This window comes from Bubalus bubalis, chromosome 8, assembly GCF_019923935.1.
Source record: "Bubalus bubalis isolate 160015118507 breed Murrah chromosome 8, NDDB_SH_1, whole genome shotgun sequence".
Lineage (NCBI taxonomy): Eukaryota > Metazoa > Chordata > Mammalia > Artiodactyla > Bovidae > Bubalus > Bubalus bubalis.
This window is the reverse complement of record NC_059164.1, coordinates 113,239,981-113,254,298: the sequence shown is the minus strand read 5'-3', so window position 1 is coordinate 113,254,298 and position 14,318 is coordinate 113,239,981. Positions and strand designations below refer to the sequence as shown.

The 14,318-nt window shown below is 55.1% G+C and overlaps 1 protein-coding gene across 6 annotated transcripts in view; it reads left to right on the top strand.

Annotated features, from left to right (window-relative positions):
* Positions 1-14,318, top strand: part of ASB10 (ankyrin repeat and SOCS box containing 10) — a 39,367-nt gene that overhangs the window by 3,972 nt on the left and 21,077 nt on the right. For 2 of the 6 annotated variants that reach the window (XM_044947074.2, XM_045166490.1), the window contains exons 3-6: positions 1,531-2,050; positions 6,320-6,433; positions 6,683-6,723; positions 8,490-8,634. In XM_044947074.2, coding sequence (XP_044803009.2) covers positions 1,531-2,050; positions 6,320-6,433; positions 6,683-6,723; positions 8,490-8,634 — 820 coding nt within the window. The other 4 variants (XM_044947073.2, XR_006553012.2, XR_006553011.2 and 1 more) reach the window with 4 other exon arrangements.

The window sequence follows — 14,318 nt, the reverse complement described above, 5'->3', positions numbered from 1 at the left end:
CAGCTCAGCCAACAAATAAATCAGTAAGTAAATATTTTTTAATCATTATGGAGAATTTCGAACCTGTAGAAAGGTGGACAGGATAATATAATAAGCCCCATGATCCATCACCATCTATACCACCCACTTCCGCTGCCCATTGCTGTTTTGAACTCTTCAGATCAGATCAGATCAGTCGCTCAGTCGTGTCCGACTCTTTGTGACCCCATGAATCGCAGCACGCCAGGCCTCCCTGTCCATCACCAACTCCCGGAGTTCACTCAGACCCATGTCCATTGAGTCAGTGATGCCATCCAGCCATCTCATCCTCTGTCATCCCCTTCTCCTCCTGCCCCCAATCCCTCCCAGCATCAGAGTCTTTTCCAATGAGTCAACTCTTCGCATGAGGTGGCCAAAGTACTGCAGTTTCAGCTTTAGCATCATTCCTTCCAAAGAAATCCCAGGACTGATCTCCTTCAGAATGGACTGGTTGGATCTCCTTGCAGTCCAAGGGACTCTCAAGAGTCTTCTCCAACACCACAGTTCAAAAGCATCAATTCTTTGGCACTCAGCCTTCTTCACAGTCCAACTCTCACATCCATACATGACCACAGGAAAAACCATAGCCTTGACTAGACGAACCTTTGTTGGCAAAGTAATGTCTCTGCTTTTGAATATGCTATCTAGGTTGGTCATAACTTTCCTTCCAAGGAGTAAGTATCTTTTAATTTCATGGCTGCAGTCACCATCTGTAGTGATTTTGGAGCCCAGAAAAATAAAGTCTGACACTGTTTCCACTGTTTCCCCATCTATTTCCCATAGCTGATAGTTTTTCAGGCATTGTCTCATACGGCACTAACAACAACCTCTTGAGTCTAGGTATTAGCAATTATCCCCTTTCTACAGCTCTGCTGGAGCTCAAAGAGACTGAGTTCCCTTAGCCTTGAATTCTGGGGCACAGGTCCTTGCAGTAATAGTAATACACAAGTCTTCTAAGAGGACTGTTTTGCTGCAAATCTGGCTGGCCAATTTTGGTTTTGTTGGTCTTTCTCCCACCACCCCAATTTCCATGTGTGCCCACTTTCAGGTCCCTCCCCACTCCAGTTTCAGCATGCAGAGCCCTCCAACCATCCTGGTGCCCCTGGACCGGAATGCCAACTCTTCCCTCACTGGCTGTGTGAACCCGCCAAGACCCTCCACCCTTACGGCCTCGGTGTCCTCATCTGAACCCGCCCTGGGAATGAACCAAGTCAGGGCATGTGGTGCCCACAGAAGGCGCCTGTTCTAACTGAGCAAGGGCTGCTGGCGCCTTTGCTCCTATCCAGGGTTTAGGGCACTTCTGCCGAGAGCACGGGGCTTGAGAGAGGGCACTGGAGATGCTGCAGAATGTTGCCAGGATCTTAGTGCGAGGCAGGCTGGAGGGGGACTGGCAGACAGCACCAGGGCCGCCCAAGGGTGTCCCGGGGTTTGCTTTGCTCACACCAGCAATCATGTAGGGGCGAAGGTCTGCACGTCTCTCTTCCTCCCCCACGGCTGTCTTGCCCTTACTAGGTGCGCCGATCTGCTCCTGAGATTTGGGGCGAAAGTGGATGGTCGGTCGGAGGAGAAGGAGGAGACCCCTCTGCATGTGGCCGCCCGGCTGGGCCACGTGGAGCTGGCGGACCTCCTCCTGAGACGCGGGGCCTGCCCCGATGCCCGCGATGCCGAAGGCTGGACCCCGCTGCTGGCCGCCTGTGACGCCCGTTGCATGTCCCCCGCCGACGCCGAGGCCACCACGGCCCGCTGTCTCCAGCTGTGCCGCCTGCTCCTCTCCGCCGGGGCCGACGCCGACGCCGCCGACCAGGACATGCAACGGCCCCTGCACTTGGCCTGTCGCCGCGGCCACGCGGACGTCGTGGAGCTGCTCCTGGCCCGCGGCGTCGGCGCCAACGCCATGGACTACGGGGGACACACGGCCCTGCACTGCGCGCTGCAGGGCCCCGCCGCGACCCTGGCCCAGAGCCCGGAGCGCACGGTGCGCGCGCTGCTCAACCACGGTGCCGTCCGCGTGTGGCCAGGGGCTCTCCCCAAGGTACCGGCTGGGGCCGGAAGGAGGGCCGCGAGAGCGGGGTGGGGGTGTGGGGAGACCCGGTCGGCGCCAGGTTGCTCTGGATGTAGGTAGCTCCAGACCGGGGGGCGGGGGAGTCAGTACTTTGTTTCTTTCTTCGAGAAAGCCCAGCCCAGCAGGGCGCAAACCGCACACCAGCAGGAGGTGCGGAATGTTTGCTTGTGCGCCTGCGCACATGTATATCCACTGCGTGCTGTGCATATACACGTGTTTGCATGTGCGTGTGTATACGTGCGTGGGTGATGAATGTGAACCGAGGGCGGAGGGGCCGGTCTCTAAAGGATCTGAAAAGACAGGAGGAGTCAGGTCTGATGGGGGCCAAAAGGGCTAGTTTCTTCCTCAGAGGAGAGAGCAGATGAATGAAGCGTTTAGGAAGCTCCCCCTGACAGTGGGACCCGTTCAGAGAGAAACTCCAGTCACAGGAAACACTGGCCCGGGGCAGAGTGATAAGCCTGGTCTTGAGCTTCAAGGCCTCCTGACCATCTGCAGATGGACGTGAGAGCTTAGCAGAACATGCACCAGGGACACCAGCAGCTGTTATGCTGGCACCAAAGAAAACACACTGACTGTCAATTTCCAATCTCTGCCTTATATTTAACATTAATATCCCCGAGACGGGTTCAGGCTGAAGACATGTGCTACCGATGCCCTGGCAGGGGACCCTGTCCATGCTGTGCTATGTCTGGAAAGGGCTATATAATATCTCGGAGGATGTTGGACCCCGGGGTGGGGACCCTGGTTCTCATAGGGGCTGGGTCAGGATGGGTGTAGGGCAGCAGGCTGCGTGCAGGTCCCTCACCCGCCTCTGGGTTTGAACCATCCAGCCCCGCCCAGTCCTGGACACTCCCTGCTATCCCCTCCTCTCCCCTTCACTCATAAACCTAGAAGCATCTGTGTAGATTCCTAAGCAAGGCCAAATAATTAAACAGCCCGAGAGTTTGGCAGATTGGTCTCCCCTTTGGGAAAATACAAGAAAATCAACAATTAACACTAATTAATCTCCTATTAACACCAGATAATTAGGAGAGGAGCAATTCCTGGTAATCTGACAGGGGCTCTGACAGCTAATGATTCCCCTTTGGGGAGGGGGTGGGAAGAGAAGGCAGAGCAGCGAACGGATATTCTGGGACACCACTGCCCGCCCCTGCAGCCCTGTTCTGTCCTCACTGCCCTGGGGACAGGCCAACACAGCAAAGTGCCCCCTGCGTCCCTTCATCTGGGCTCCACAGCATCCCAGGTGATCAAACAGTTGGCATTCATCTCCCACAACCTGCAGCTGCTCTGGGATTGGCTGGGGTGCCTGTCCTCCAGCGCAGAGCTTCTCCCTGGCCCACCGGTGACCACTGTCAGCCCCCAGCCAGTGCTGCAGAAGCCACCATACTGGTCTGGGTGCTCAGACTGGAGCCAGGGTCTGGCTGTGATGCTTGTTCATGTGACTCTAGGCAAGTCCTGGGATTCTTTGAACCCATATTCCTTGCGTGTGATACAGTCTTGACTTAAACTTAGTGGAAACAATAGAAACAAACACAGCCCTGACCACGCTCCAGACCTGTTCTAAGGTGTGTTACCTTAGACACATGGATTTCTTCAGTCCTCCCAACAACCCCGTGAGGTAGACGGCAACTGAGAACACAGGCTCTGGAGCCAAGGACACTACCTGTGTGACCATCAGCAAGTTGCTTCAATGTCTCCAGTTCTCCGTTTTCCTCTTTATAATAGGGATGTAACAGTATGCCTGCTTCATGGGTTAGTGTGAGAACAAATGAGTCACATATATCAAGCCCTTTGGACAAGGCCTAACCTCGAGATACTGCTCCTCGCCAGTTAGCCAGTGTTGTTCTAAAGTTAAATAATGTAGATGAAAGCACTTGGGAAGATGAAAGCACTGTTGGGCATGATCCCAATGTAGGGGATCTTTAGACAAGGGATGGAGTGCTGCAGGTTAGAATAGCCGCAGGAGGCTTCCTGGAGGGGGTGGGACCTGGGATGGGCAGGGCTTGGAGAGATGCAGGAGGAAGATACAGGTATTCCAGGCGGAGGGCAGAGGCAGAACTCCCAGAGTGGCCTGGCATAAACGGCAGGCAGTAGCAGCAGGTAAGAACAGGAAAGTTATACATAACCAGCCTGAAGCTCAGAGGAGGAGCGAGACCAAGAGGCCTGCTCCAGGCAGACAAACTGGGGCAGTTCCGGTAAGCACTGCCCAGATGCAGGGACAGAAGCAGAGGGCCTCCGGTGTATGAGATGTTTTCTCCCTGGACAAGGCCTTCCACCTGCTCCCACTGCCAAGCAACATCCAGCATGTGCAGCACTCCCAGCCTGCCAGGCAGAAAGGTCTCCTTTCCTTGCAGGCAGGGGTGTTAGAGACCCTAGTGTTACATGCAAGTGTGCGCAGCTTATATTCAGGAACGCTGCCCAAGAGACTGCTCTCAGCTGTTCTCAGGTGTTATGAAAGGTCCAGGGCCACTGCCTGAGAAACAGCAAGAGACAGAGTGGCTGAAGCACGATTCGGCTTACATGCATCAGGTGCAGGCTTGGAGCAGATGATGGTTCCTGGGTATGTCCGAGCTGTGCACGGCTGACTTTCTGACCATGAGGACAGTGGCCCAGCACAAGCTGCTGCCCAGCATGGCTCGCCCCTCACAGCACAGGCCACCTCCTCAGATGGGCCTTTCTTGACCACCCATCTAGGACCGTGCCCTCCTGACCGCACTTAGCCCCTGAGCCTATTTTCTTTGTAGCGGCATATACGTAAGTGGCTATTAATGTGTTGTGTGCTCCTTCTTTTTTGTTTCAATATTTGTTTATTTGACTGTGTCGGGTCTCGTGGCACGCGAGAGCTCCATTGCAGCATGTGGGATCTTCTGTCATGGAGCATGCATTCTCTGGTTGTGGCGTGCTGGCTCAGTCATTGCAGTGCATGGGCTCTCTCGTTGAGGCACATGTGTTCTTGGAGCATGCGGGCTTAGTTGCCCTGCAGTATGTGGGATCTTACTTCCCTGACCAGGGAGCAAACCTGCGTCCCCTGCATTGCAAGGTGGATTCTTAAACACTTGGAAATCCCAAGTTTTCCTTCAGAAAGAGAAGCTCCCAGCTGACAAGGACCTGTGTCTCCTCCTCACGGCTGGGTCCCCCAGTGCTGGCCCAGTGTGACCCTCAGTAAATGTTTGTTAAAGGAAGAATGAAAGATGAACCCGGCTGCAGCTTGATCCTAGGCGCACTCCCACATCAGGTGTCTGCTGGCCTCTTTCCTTCTTCTTAAATGCTCTCCTCGCCTTTACAGCCCAAGCTTGCCTCTCTGTGAATCCCTCGTGGACCACCCAGCACTCCTGCCCCGTCTCCATCCCTCCCCTGGCACCAGCGGGTTCTGCCTTATACGTGATTGACCTTTCTGTCTGCTCAGGAGCTCCAGCCTCAGGTCAGGGACCGCTTTCCCACCCAGGAAGATGCAGCACAGAGCCTTGTAGAGGCAGACAGGAGAGCAGGAGAAGGTAGTAGTTGAGAGCAGAGAGTACACCACCGGGCTTGGATGGCTGCAACCACAACTTGGGCAAGTTACTTCTCTGTGCCTAAGCTTCCCTTGTCTGTAAAATGGGGACAACAATAGTCCATACTGGCAGGGCTGAGAATTGTCAACACACATAAAGTGCTAAGAAAATATCTGGCATAAATTACGCAGAGTAGAAAAGCTAGCTGTTGTATTGGTTTCCTGTCATGGCCATAACAATGTACTGCAAACTGGGAGGCTTAAAACAATAGAGATGTATTCCCTTTCGGTTCTGGAGGCTGGACATTCGAAAAACCCAAGTGTAGGTAGGGTTGGTTCCTTCCAGAAGCTCAGAAGGAGAATCTATGCCAGGCCTGTCTCCTAACGTCGGGTGGTTGTCCACAGTCCTTGGCGTGCCTTGGCTTGTGGGCACATCACTCCAGTCTCTGCCTCCATCATCACATGACATTCTCCTTGTGTGTCCGTTTTCCCTTATGAAGACAGCAGTCATATTGGATTAGGATCCACCCTAATGACCTCATTTTTACCTTGATTACATCTGCAAAGACCCTATTTCTATGTAGATCACATTTCTAGGTACTGGGATCAGGACGTCAGCATATCTCTTGGGGGACATAGTTCAACCCACAATAGCTGTTTCTTGGCTGTCTTGTCACCAGGCCTGTTCCACCAGGGACCAGCCGCGTGTGGTAACCCCTGGAGCACTGACGCAGCTCTGCCCCCTGCAGGTGCTGGAGCGCTGGTGCATGTCCCCGCGGACCATTGAGGTCCTGATGAACACCTACAGTGTCGTGAAGCTTCCTGAGGACGCCGTGGGCCTGGTGCCTCCTGAAACTCTGCAGGTCAGATTCTCAGACCCTGAACACACAGTCACCCAGCCTGCCCCAAGAGACTTCCAGCTCCTAAAGGGAAGCCCTGTGGGCCCCCCCATTCGGCCCCCACAGAAGTTACTAAGGAAACGAAAACTCAGAGTGAATACCTGAAATGCTCCTGACTTCTAAGAGGCTCCTGGAGACTCCCACCCCGCCCCCACTTTAGAAGCAGGTGCCCCCTGCCCAGGGCTCCCTCTGAGCCCCTCATTCTGCCCCCAGAAGCACCGTCGTTTCTACTCCTCCCTCTTCGCCCTGGTGAGGCAGCCCAGATCGCTGCAGCATCTGAGCCGCTGTGCGCTCCGTGCCCACCTGGCGGCCTGCCTGCCCCACGCCCTGCCTCGCCTGCCCCTGCCGCCCCGCCTGCTCCGCTACCTGCAGCTGGATTTCGAGGATGTGCTCTACTAGGTGAGCCCAAGGCTCTGCGGACCGCCCCAGCCGCTGGGGGCCAGAGGGGGCGGAAATGGGTCCGAAGCAGGATAAACGTGGGGGCAGGGCCCTAGACAGAACTCCCCAGACCACCAGACTTCTCTGAATCCACCCCTCTCCTTCCAGATGTCCATTGCCTTTTGAGGGAGCCTGAAAGCAGATGCCCCAGACCCTAGGGGATGCCAGCCCACTGCTCACAGCACCTGGGACTTGGGACTGAGTTGAACAGATTCAGGCCGAGGTGGCCCTCTCAGCAGGAGGCCCAACTCCACAGGGAGGAGTGCTGTCATTCCCCCCAGGAGAGGCAGACGGACCAGGTGGCCAAGTGAAATCTGATGGAGAGACAGCTAGGACTCATGGCAAATGATATATACTCTCCCGGGGGAGGGAGTGTCTCCTGAGGCCCCCTCCAGACTGTCCAAACCCTGTGCTCACATTAAAAATATGCAGGCCTGTGTTATTGGATGCTGTCTCCAATAGCCCCTCCTCTAAGCTGGCTGGCTCACGTGGACTCGAGATGGGTAGATTTATGGGGTCCCCTGGATCTGCCCCATGGTGCCAGCTCTATCACCTGCCTCCTTTGGCTTCCACCAGCTACTGAGGGATCCCAGGCAGACCTGCCCCTCTGGCCACGATGAGGGGGAATAGCCATCAGGTGAGATAGTGCAGAAAAGGCCTGAAAGAGAGCCAGCGGGAAGACGGGGGAGCAAAGAGGCTTGGGTAAAGAGAATGAGGCTGTGGAATGAGGCCAGGCAGACCGTGGGGCAGGGCGGTACAGGCAGCCCCAGCCTTGGGCAGCGAAGTGAGGGCAGGAAGACAACCAGAGGTGGATGCACAGGGCAGCCAGCTTGGCGTAGCCCTGGACCAGGTGAGAGTGAAAGACGCAGGTTTAGGAAAGCTGAAACTCTGCCTGCTGCCTGTCCCATAGGTCGGATGTACACCTGGGTTCGGGAGCTGAGCTGAGACGTTAACACCCCTGGGTTCTAGTCCCAGCTTTGCCATTAACTTGCGGAACAGACGTCTCTTCCTGCTCTGGACGCAAGCTTCTGCATTTGTCAAACAAGAGAGGAGAGGGTCCCTGAGGGTCTTTGCAGTCCCGGGATTTTAAGAACAGGCAGCCCCAACAACCAGGAGCCCGTCTACGACCACAGGAGGGAGGTGGCGTTGCTCGGAGCCACGGGGCAGCCAATCCAGTGCACGGTGACCCGTGACGTCAAGGGTCGCCGGACAGATTTCTTAGCGGCCCAGGGTGCGCACGCGCCGGAGTTCTCAACTTTTCCCAGCTAGGAGCGAGGCAGCAAGGTGAGGGGCCAAGAGGGTGGGAGACGGAGGGGGCGTAGCCTGAGGGGGACCGACGGCGCGAAGTCCTAGACGATCTCCAGATCGCCGAGGTGAGCGGGCCCTGATTCCCACCCGGCCTCACGGCCCTTGGGCTGACCGGCCCGCGTGGGCTTCCAGCTGTAGGGCGCGGGGACAGCCGGACGGGAAGGGCTGCGCCTGGGACCCAGGCCCACAAGCGGTCGGGACAGTGGCTGACTGAGGCCTGGCCCCTAGGCTGTACAGGGTCCAGACCCGGCCAGACCCCGCAGGGCAGGGTGAGGCAGCCCAGATCGCTGCAGCATCTGAGCCGCTGTGCGCTCCGTGCCCACCTGGCGGCCTGCCTGCCCCACGCCCTGCCTCGCCTGCCCCTGCCGCCCCGCCTGCTCCGCTACCTGCAGCTGGATTTCGAGGATGTGCTCTACTAGGTGAGCCCAAGGCTCTGCGGACCGCCCCAATCGCTGGGGGCCAGAGGGGGCGGAAGTGGGAAGTGGGCGCAGGCGAAGAAATCAGGAAGCAGTTTGGGGCAGGCACGGATTCCGCTCACGGCTTGGGGCCTCCCCCGCCACCGTCCTGGGGAGCCCCGTCTTATCTCAGCGTGGGACCTGGGCAGAATGCCCCTTATTCCATTCATTGGTTCAGCAGGGGTTTGAGGGCCTCCGGTGGGCAGGACACCGGCCACACAAAGGCCTGGCTCTCCCGTCCCCACTAGAAAGTTCACTCCAAAGGTGACAGAGACTGAGCAAACAGACGGGAAAGTTTCAGAGTGATAAGACCTCTGCAGACGGTTTCATTGGTGATTGTCCAAGAGCGGATCAGCCGCTGAGCGCAGGTGACATGGACACCTCCTCTTTGAGTAGGTGACATTTAATCTGATGCCTGAGTGACAAGGAGGAGCCAGCCACGTGAGTGGAGTGAGGGAGAGAGGGAAGTGACATGAACTGATGTGTATTTTGAAAGATGGCTCTGGCTGCTGAGTGGCTTGGGCGAGGGGAGAGGTAGGGAGGAAGGGTGAGAGACCAGTTCAGAGGCTATTTCAGGAGCCCTGGCAGAGATGGAAAAGCAGTGGATGAGACTTGGGATCCTTTCTGGAGACTCCATGGAACTTGTTGATGGAGTAGAAATGGAAGGCTTAAGGAAAACAGTCCAGGATGACTCCTCCACCTTTTTTTTTTTTTTTTTTTTGGCAGAGCAACACTGGATGGAGGGTGGGACTAATTTGCTAAGGTGGGAAAGATAAGAAAGGGGCAGATGGCGGGGGAGTCAGAAAGTCTGTTTGGGAGATGTTGAGTTTGAACTGCCTCTTACAGATAGCAAAGAAGCTGTGTGACATGGTCATTTAAATCTATGAATTTGGAATCCAAGGATGAGGACAGGCCTAAGAATATAAATAGGGGGGAATGCATGTGTTTGCATGTGAAAAATATTTAAAGCTCTGTCCCAAGAGAATCTTGACTCTCATGGGGATGACTTTTCTGAGAAAGTCCTGTATATGCATTTTGATGGAAATTCTAGTTCATTTGCATCCACGTCATTCATTTTGTGCTTCCTGAGTCCCAGGTTTTAGGCACTAGATACAGGGCTGTGAATGAGACCTGCTCCTACCCTAGTCTGAGAATTTTCCATCTAGTCTGAGAAACAAGCGTGTGAATACCGAGTTCAGATACAAAGGGCAATGTAGTGAATGCAAAAGACTTGTGGGAGCAGGATTTGAGGGTCTGAAGGAGGAAGGAGAGCAGGAGCAGCAGGGGGTCCTGGGAAGACTTCACAGAAATTGGAGTGCCTCCCCAAAAGTGGTAAGAAAGGGGGAGGATTTCTGGCCATATCTGGAGAGCACTGGTTCATGCAGGAGGCCTTTTAAGAAGGTAGGGCATAAGGGAAGAAAGGCGATGTGGAGTGGTCAATTCAGGAGGCTGCTGGCCAGCTTCGCACGTTCTCCCCTTAGCAGGGCAGTGTTAGGAAGGTCCTTTCTGGGGTTAGACATCCAGACACTTCTTGCAAGCCAGGGAGCTTCCTCCTCAGCCTCCTGGCTGCGGGTCCCGCGGGCCCAGAACCTCTCCCCGGTAATTGCTTTCCGTAATGTGTTTGCTCCAAACCAATTTCACGCCTCCGTGAGGACTCCGCCCTGCACTGGAGCGCGGACCTCCCCACCACCAACCTACCCGCGTGTATCACGTGCGCGGCACACAATCGGCACACATTTAACCCAACGATATGCAGAGTTCAAGTACCTGGATACAGCCAACATACATGAAACTACCCGAGTGTATGCTAGGCTTTAAGACCCTCGTGTACAACAGTCCCCCGCCCCTCCCGCCCCAATCGATGCACTCACAGTGAAGGCACCTGCAGCGCCCAGCGCGCTGGCCCTTGGACGGCTCACCTGGTGCGGTTCCTTTGCTCTCCGCGTGTCTCCCGGACTAACGCCAGGGGGCGCTGCAGCACTCCGCGCCTCTTTCGCGGTGACGCAGTTGCGCGCTGCTGCCACCAGAGGGTATCCGCGGACAGAGCCCGAAACTCCCCACCGTCAGTGGACACTCGCCTGCCAATGAGGGAGGCGAAGGTGTATTTGGATTTGACTTGAGTACTTCGTTTGTTTTTTTGTTTTTTTTTTTTTTCTGAGTGCTGGTTCCCAGTCCGTGAACGGGTGGCCAGACGAGGAGGTCGACACAGGCACACGCAGAGAGGGTAGATTCAAAATAAAATTCTTCCGTAGAGAATTTCCCCAATTGGTGAGTAGTTAGATGGGACAAGTCAGCACGTGGGCAGGCAAAGAAGCATTTTTAGCATTCCATTTTAGACGATGAGAGGAGGTGCTTACTTATACGGGCCTGTCCAGGGATTCAATAGGAGAACCAGAGAGTTTTCTTCTCAGTAAAGAAAGGAGGCGGCTCCCTTCAGGTTTGAGAGTGACAGCTTCTGTCCTTGGTACTGATGGGAGAGTTAGAAGCTGTGTTTGGAGAGCCACTGATAGGAAGAACGTCCATAATCGACCACTCTGCTTTCCTTTGTCCAGTTAGTGAAGGAAGAACTCATTTTGAAGGGTATTTCCTTATATTCATGTGATTGTTGCAGGAGCTTTCTGACAAGACAGGGTGTATGCTCAGTCGCTCAGTTGTGTCTGACTCTTTCAACCCTTTGGACTGTAGCTCACCAGGTTCCTCTGTCCATGGGATTATCCTGGCAAGAATACTGGGGTGGGTTGCCATTTCCTCCTCTAGGGGATCTTCCCCACCCAGGGACTGAATACGCCTCTCCTGCATCTCGTGCATTGCAGGCGGGTTCTTTACCACTTTGCCACCTGAGAAACTCAGAGTAGATATTAATTGCTCTCGCTCATGGGTGGAGAAGTTAAGTCAAAAGGGGGCCAAGATCACATGGCCCAGAGAGGAGTCAGAACAGAAACTTAATTTTAGGGTTGTTGTTGTTTTTTAATCCAACCAGTGCTCTTTTCCATTTACCATGCAGCCTCAGTTCCACAGTCCATGAAAGGGCAGGAAAAGGAAATGGGCTGCTTCAGTTGCCACTATGTATGTGAGGGTTTTATACTAATTCAGCTACTGAATGTCAAGGACTGTGCAGAAGTCACACTTCATGACCCCAGCATGGCAAGGGAACAGATTGAGGATAAAAATGGATTAACAAATACAGTATCTCACAAACACACACCACACCAGAGCCATACAAAGCCCCGGAGGTCTCACGCGCCTTATTTCAGAGTTGGTGGCCCACTGGGACTTATTGGCAACAAGCTTTAAGCCTTTACACTCTGTGACAGCTTGAGCTGAGAATTCCACTTTACAGAGTGTAGTTCTGGGCAGTGCGTTCTTGGCTTGAACCAGATGATCAACCTGTTCAAGATCAGAGGGTCTTTAACCTTGAATCCTTGACAACACATGATCCATTTCATCCCATCAAAAAGTGACAGACTTATTAAAGTGGCCCTTTACTGGGGGAACTAGTTGGGGGGGGGCTAGTCAGGGAGGAGATTTCAATATATATACACTTTTGACCTTTTGGAATTTTGTGTTCGGTGGTTTTCTTACATATGCAAAAGGTGAATGTAGTTACTTTAAAAAAAAAAAAGGCTCTTCCTTCATGCTGTATTTGATTGGTGGTGTTAATACTCATACAGCTTTAATTTCAGTGATTGTAGCCCCAAAGTTGCCTTGGTAATTTTTCAAGTCAATAAGCCTCTATTATCTACCCAACACTGTAAAGTCATCATCCCAAGTACTGACCTCTCACTTTTTAATACATTTTTGAAGTCTGGTCTTCCACATGGGTACCATGCAGTACTTGGTTAATTTTACACAGGGTTCAGAATACCTTTAGGAGGATGGACAAGGATTATCCTTGTACTTTAGTAGTGACTGGTGTTCGCAGACTTGAGTTAAGGCACCTCTTCTTCCTCCATATCGACATGTCCCTCCAGACTGGATCTCTTCGAAGTTTCAAGACAGAGCCTGAGACAGATCAGGACCATGTGGAAACCACACCCTTCTCCCTCGGCCTCTCATGCACTGCCAGTCAAGCATAATGAAAGCAAGTCCCACCCTCTCTGTCCCTCTTTGGTGACAGTGTCTTTCAGGGTGCTGACTTGAATACATCAGCCTGACATGAGCCAACACGACACTCCCAATGTGAATAAAGTTCCCCGAGATCCAGAGTTCCCACCTGCCTTGCCTTCTGTCCAAACGCTGAGACTCCAGCGTGAGTTATCCTCCTCACCAGAACCAGATAACTTTCTTCCATTTAGACTACATCTTCCTAAACTCGCCTGCTTCTGCTACTGTGAATTTCAGCTTGCTTGGCTCTCCTTGGCCCCACCTGAATAACAGTGAGCAGACGACCTTCATTTAGTTAGCCAGGGTTGCTTTCCGTCCTGAGGCTCGGGTCACTTTTCTTCTGGTAACTTTCCTAACTTAAAGTCTTTCTTGCCCACTGACCTGAGGCTGCTATCCAGCAGCAGAGCCCCGTGACTTTTGCCTCTAGATTGACGAGTCTACTTCTGGAAATCAGGAGGAAGTGGGGGAGGGTAAAAGGCGCGCCATTCCCGTGTCTGAGAAGGGGGGAGGTGAGCAGAGTCATCTGCAATTAGCGGATAATTAGCGCCGCTGACCCTTGGGGCTCATCAGCGCTCCCGGGGCCAGCCCCCAGCAATCAGCCAGGGCAGGTCGAGAGTGTCAGGCCCGGGAATGAATAGGGCTCATCAGCGGCGCGGGAGTCGGGGAGCCAATCAGGAAAATTAATAGCGGAAGAGAGGGAGAGCGAGCGAGGGAGGGAAACCCGGACAGACAGACAGACAGACAGACAAGAGAGATCGATGTAGGCGAGAAATGAGGTGGCAAATAGAAAAAGGCGGATGGGATAGGGAGGGAGAAACAGGAGCCATCAAATAGGAATTGGGATAGAAAGGAGGGCGGGAAAGGAGACTGCGGGAGGGAGGGAAAGGACGAAAAGGATGGGAAAGATGGAGGGAGCAGGGCGAGAGGAACGGTGAGTACTTGGTACAGTGTGGGCACTGGAGGAAATCGCCCACGGAGGCCAGGGTGAGGGACCCGGGGAGTCCGCGACGGAGGGGGAGTGAGGAGGAGCCAGGGACAAGGGGGACCGCCGGGGGCGAGGGTGAACCGGGTCTCCCGAGGACGAAAAGGACCCCCCCCTCCCCACCCACGACACACCGAGATGAGCTGTCCAGAGTCGCGGGACCGCGGAGGAGCGCGCCCCCTGCCGTCCGCGCCTCGCCGCCCGAGGGGGCGCCCGCCTCGTGGTCCGCCCGGGGGACCCGGGAGGGGGCGTCGGGGGGCAGGCTGCAGGCCACGCTGCGGGACTGGCCCTGAATCCGACGGAGGGCGGCGGCCCGGGCCGGGGCAGGGGCGGGGGGCGCTCCGATCGCGCGCCCGCCCCCACGCCCTCGCCGCGCCCGCCGCCCCGAGCTCGGTCCACGGGGGGGCCCGCCTCCGGATCCGCGCCGGGAGCCGAGTGGGCAGAGCCGGAGTCGGGGTGGGGGGAGGCGGTGGGCGGGCGGGCCGGAGGGAGGGGCACCGGTCCCGCCGCTGCCGCTGCCTCCTCGGCGGCCGCAAACTTTCACAAAGCGGCATGTCCGGCC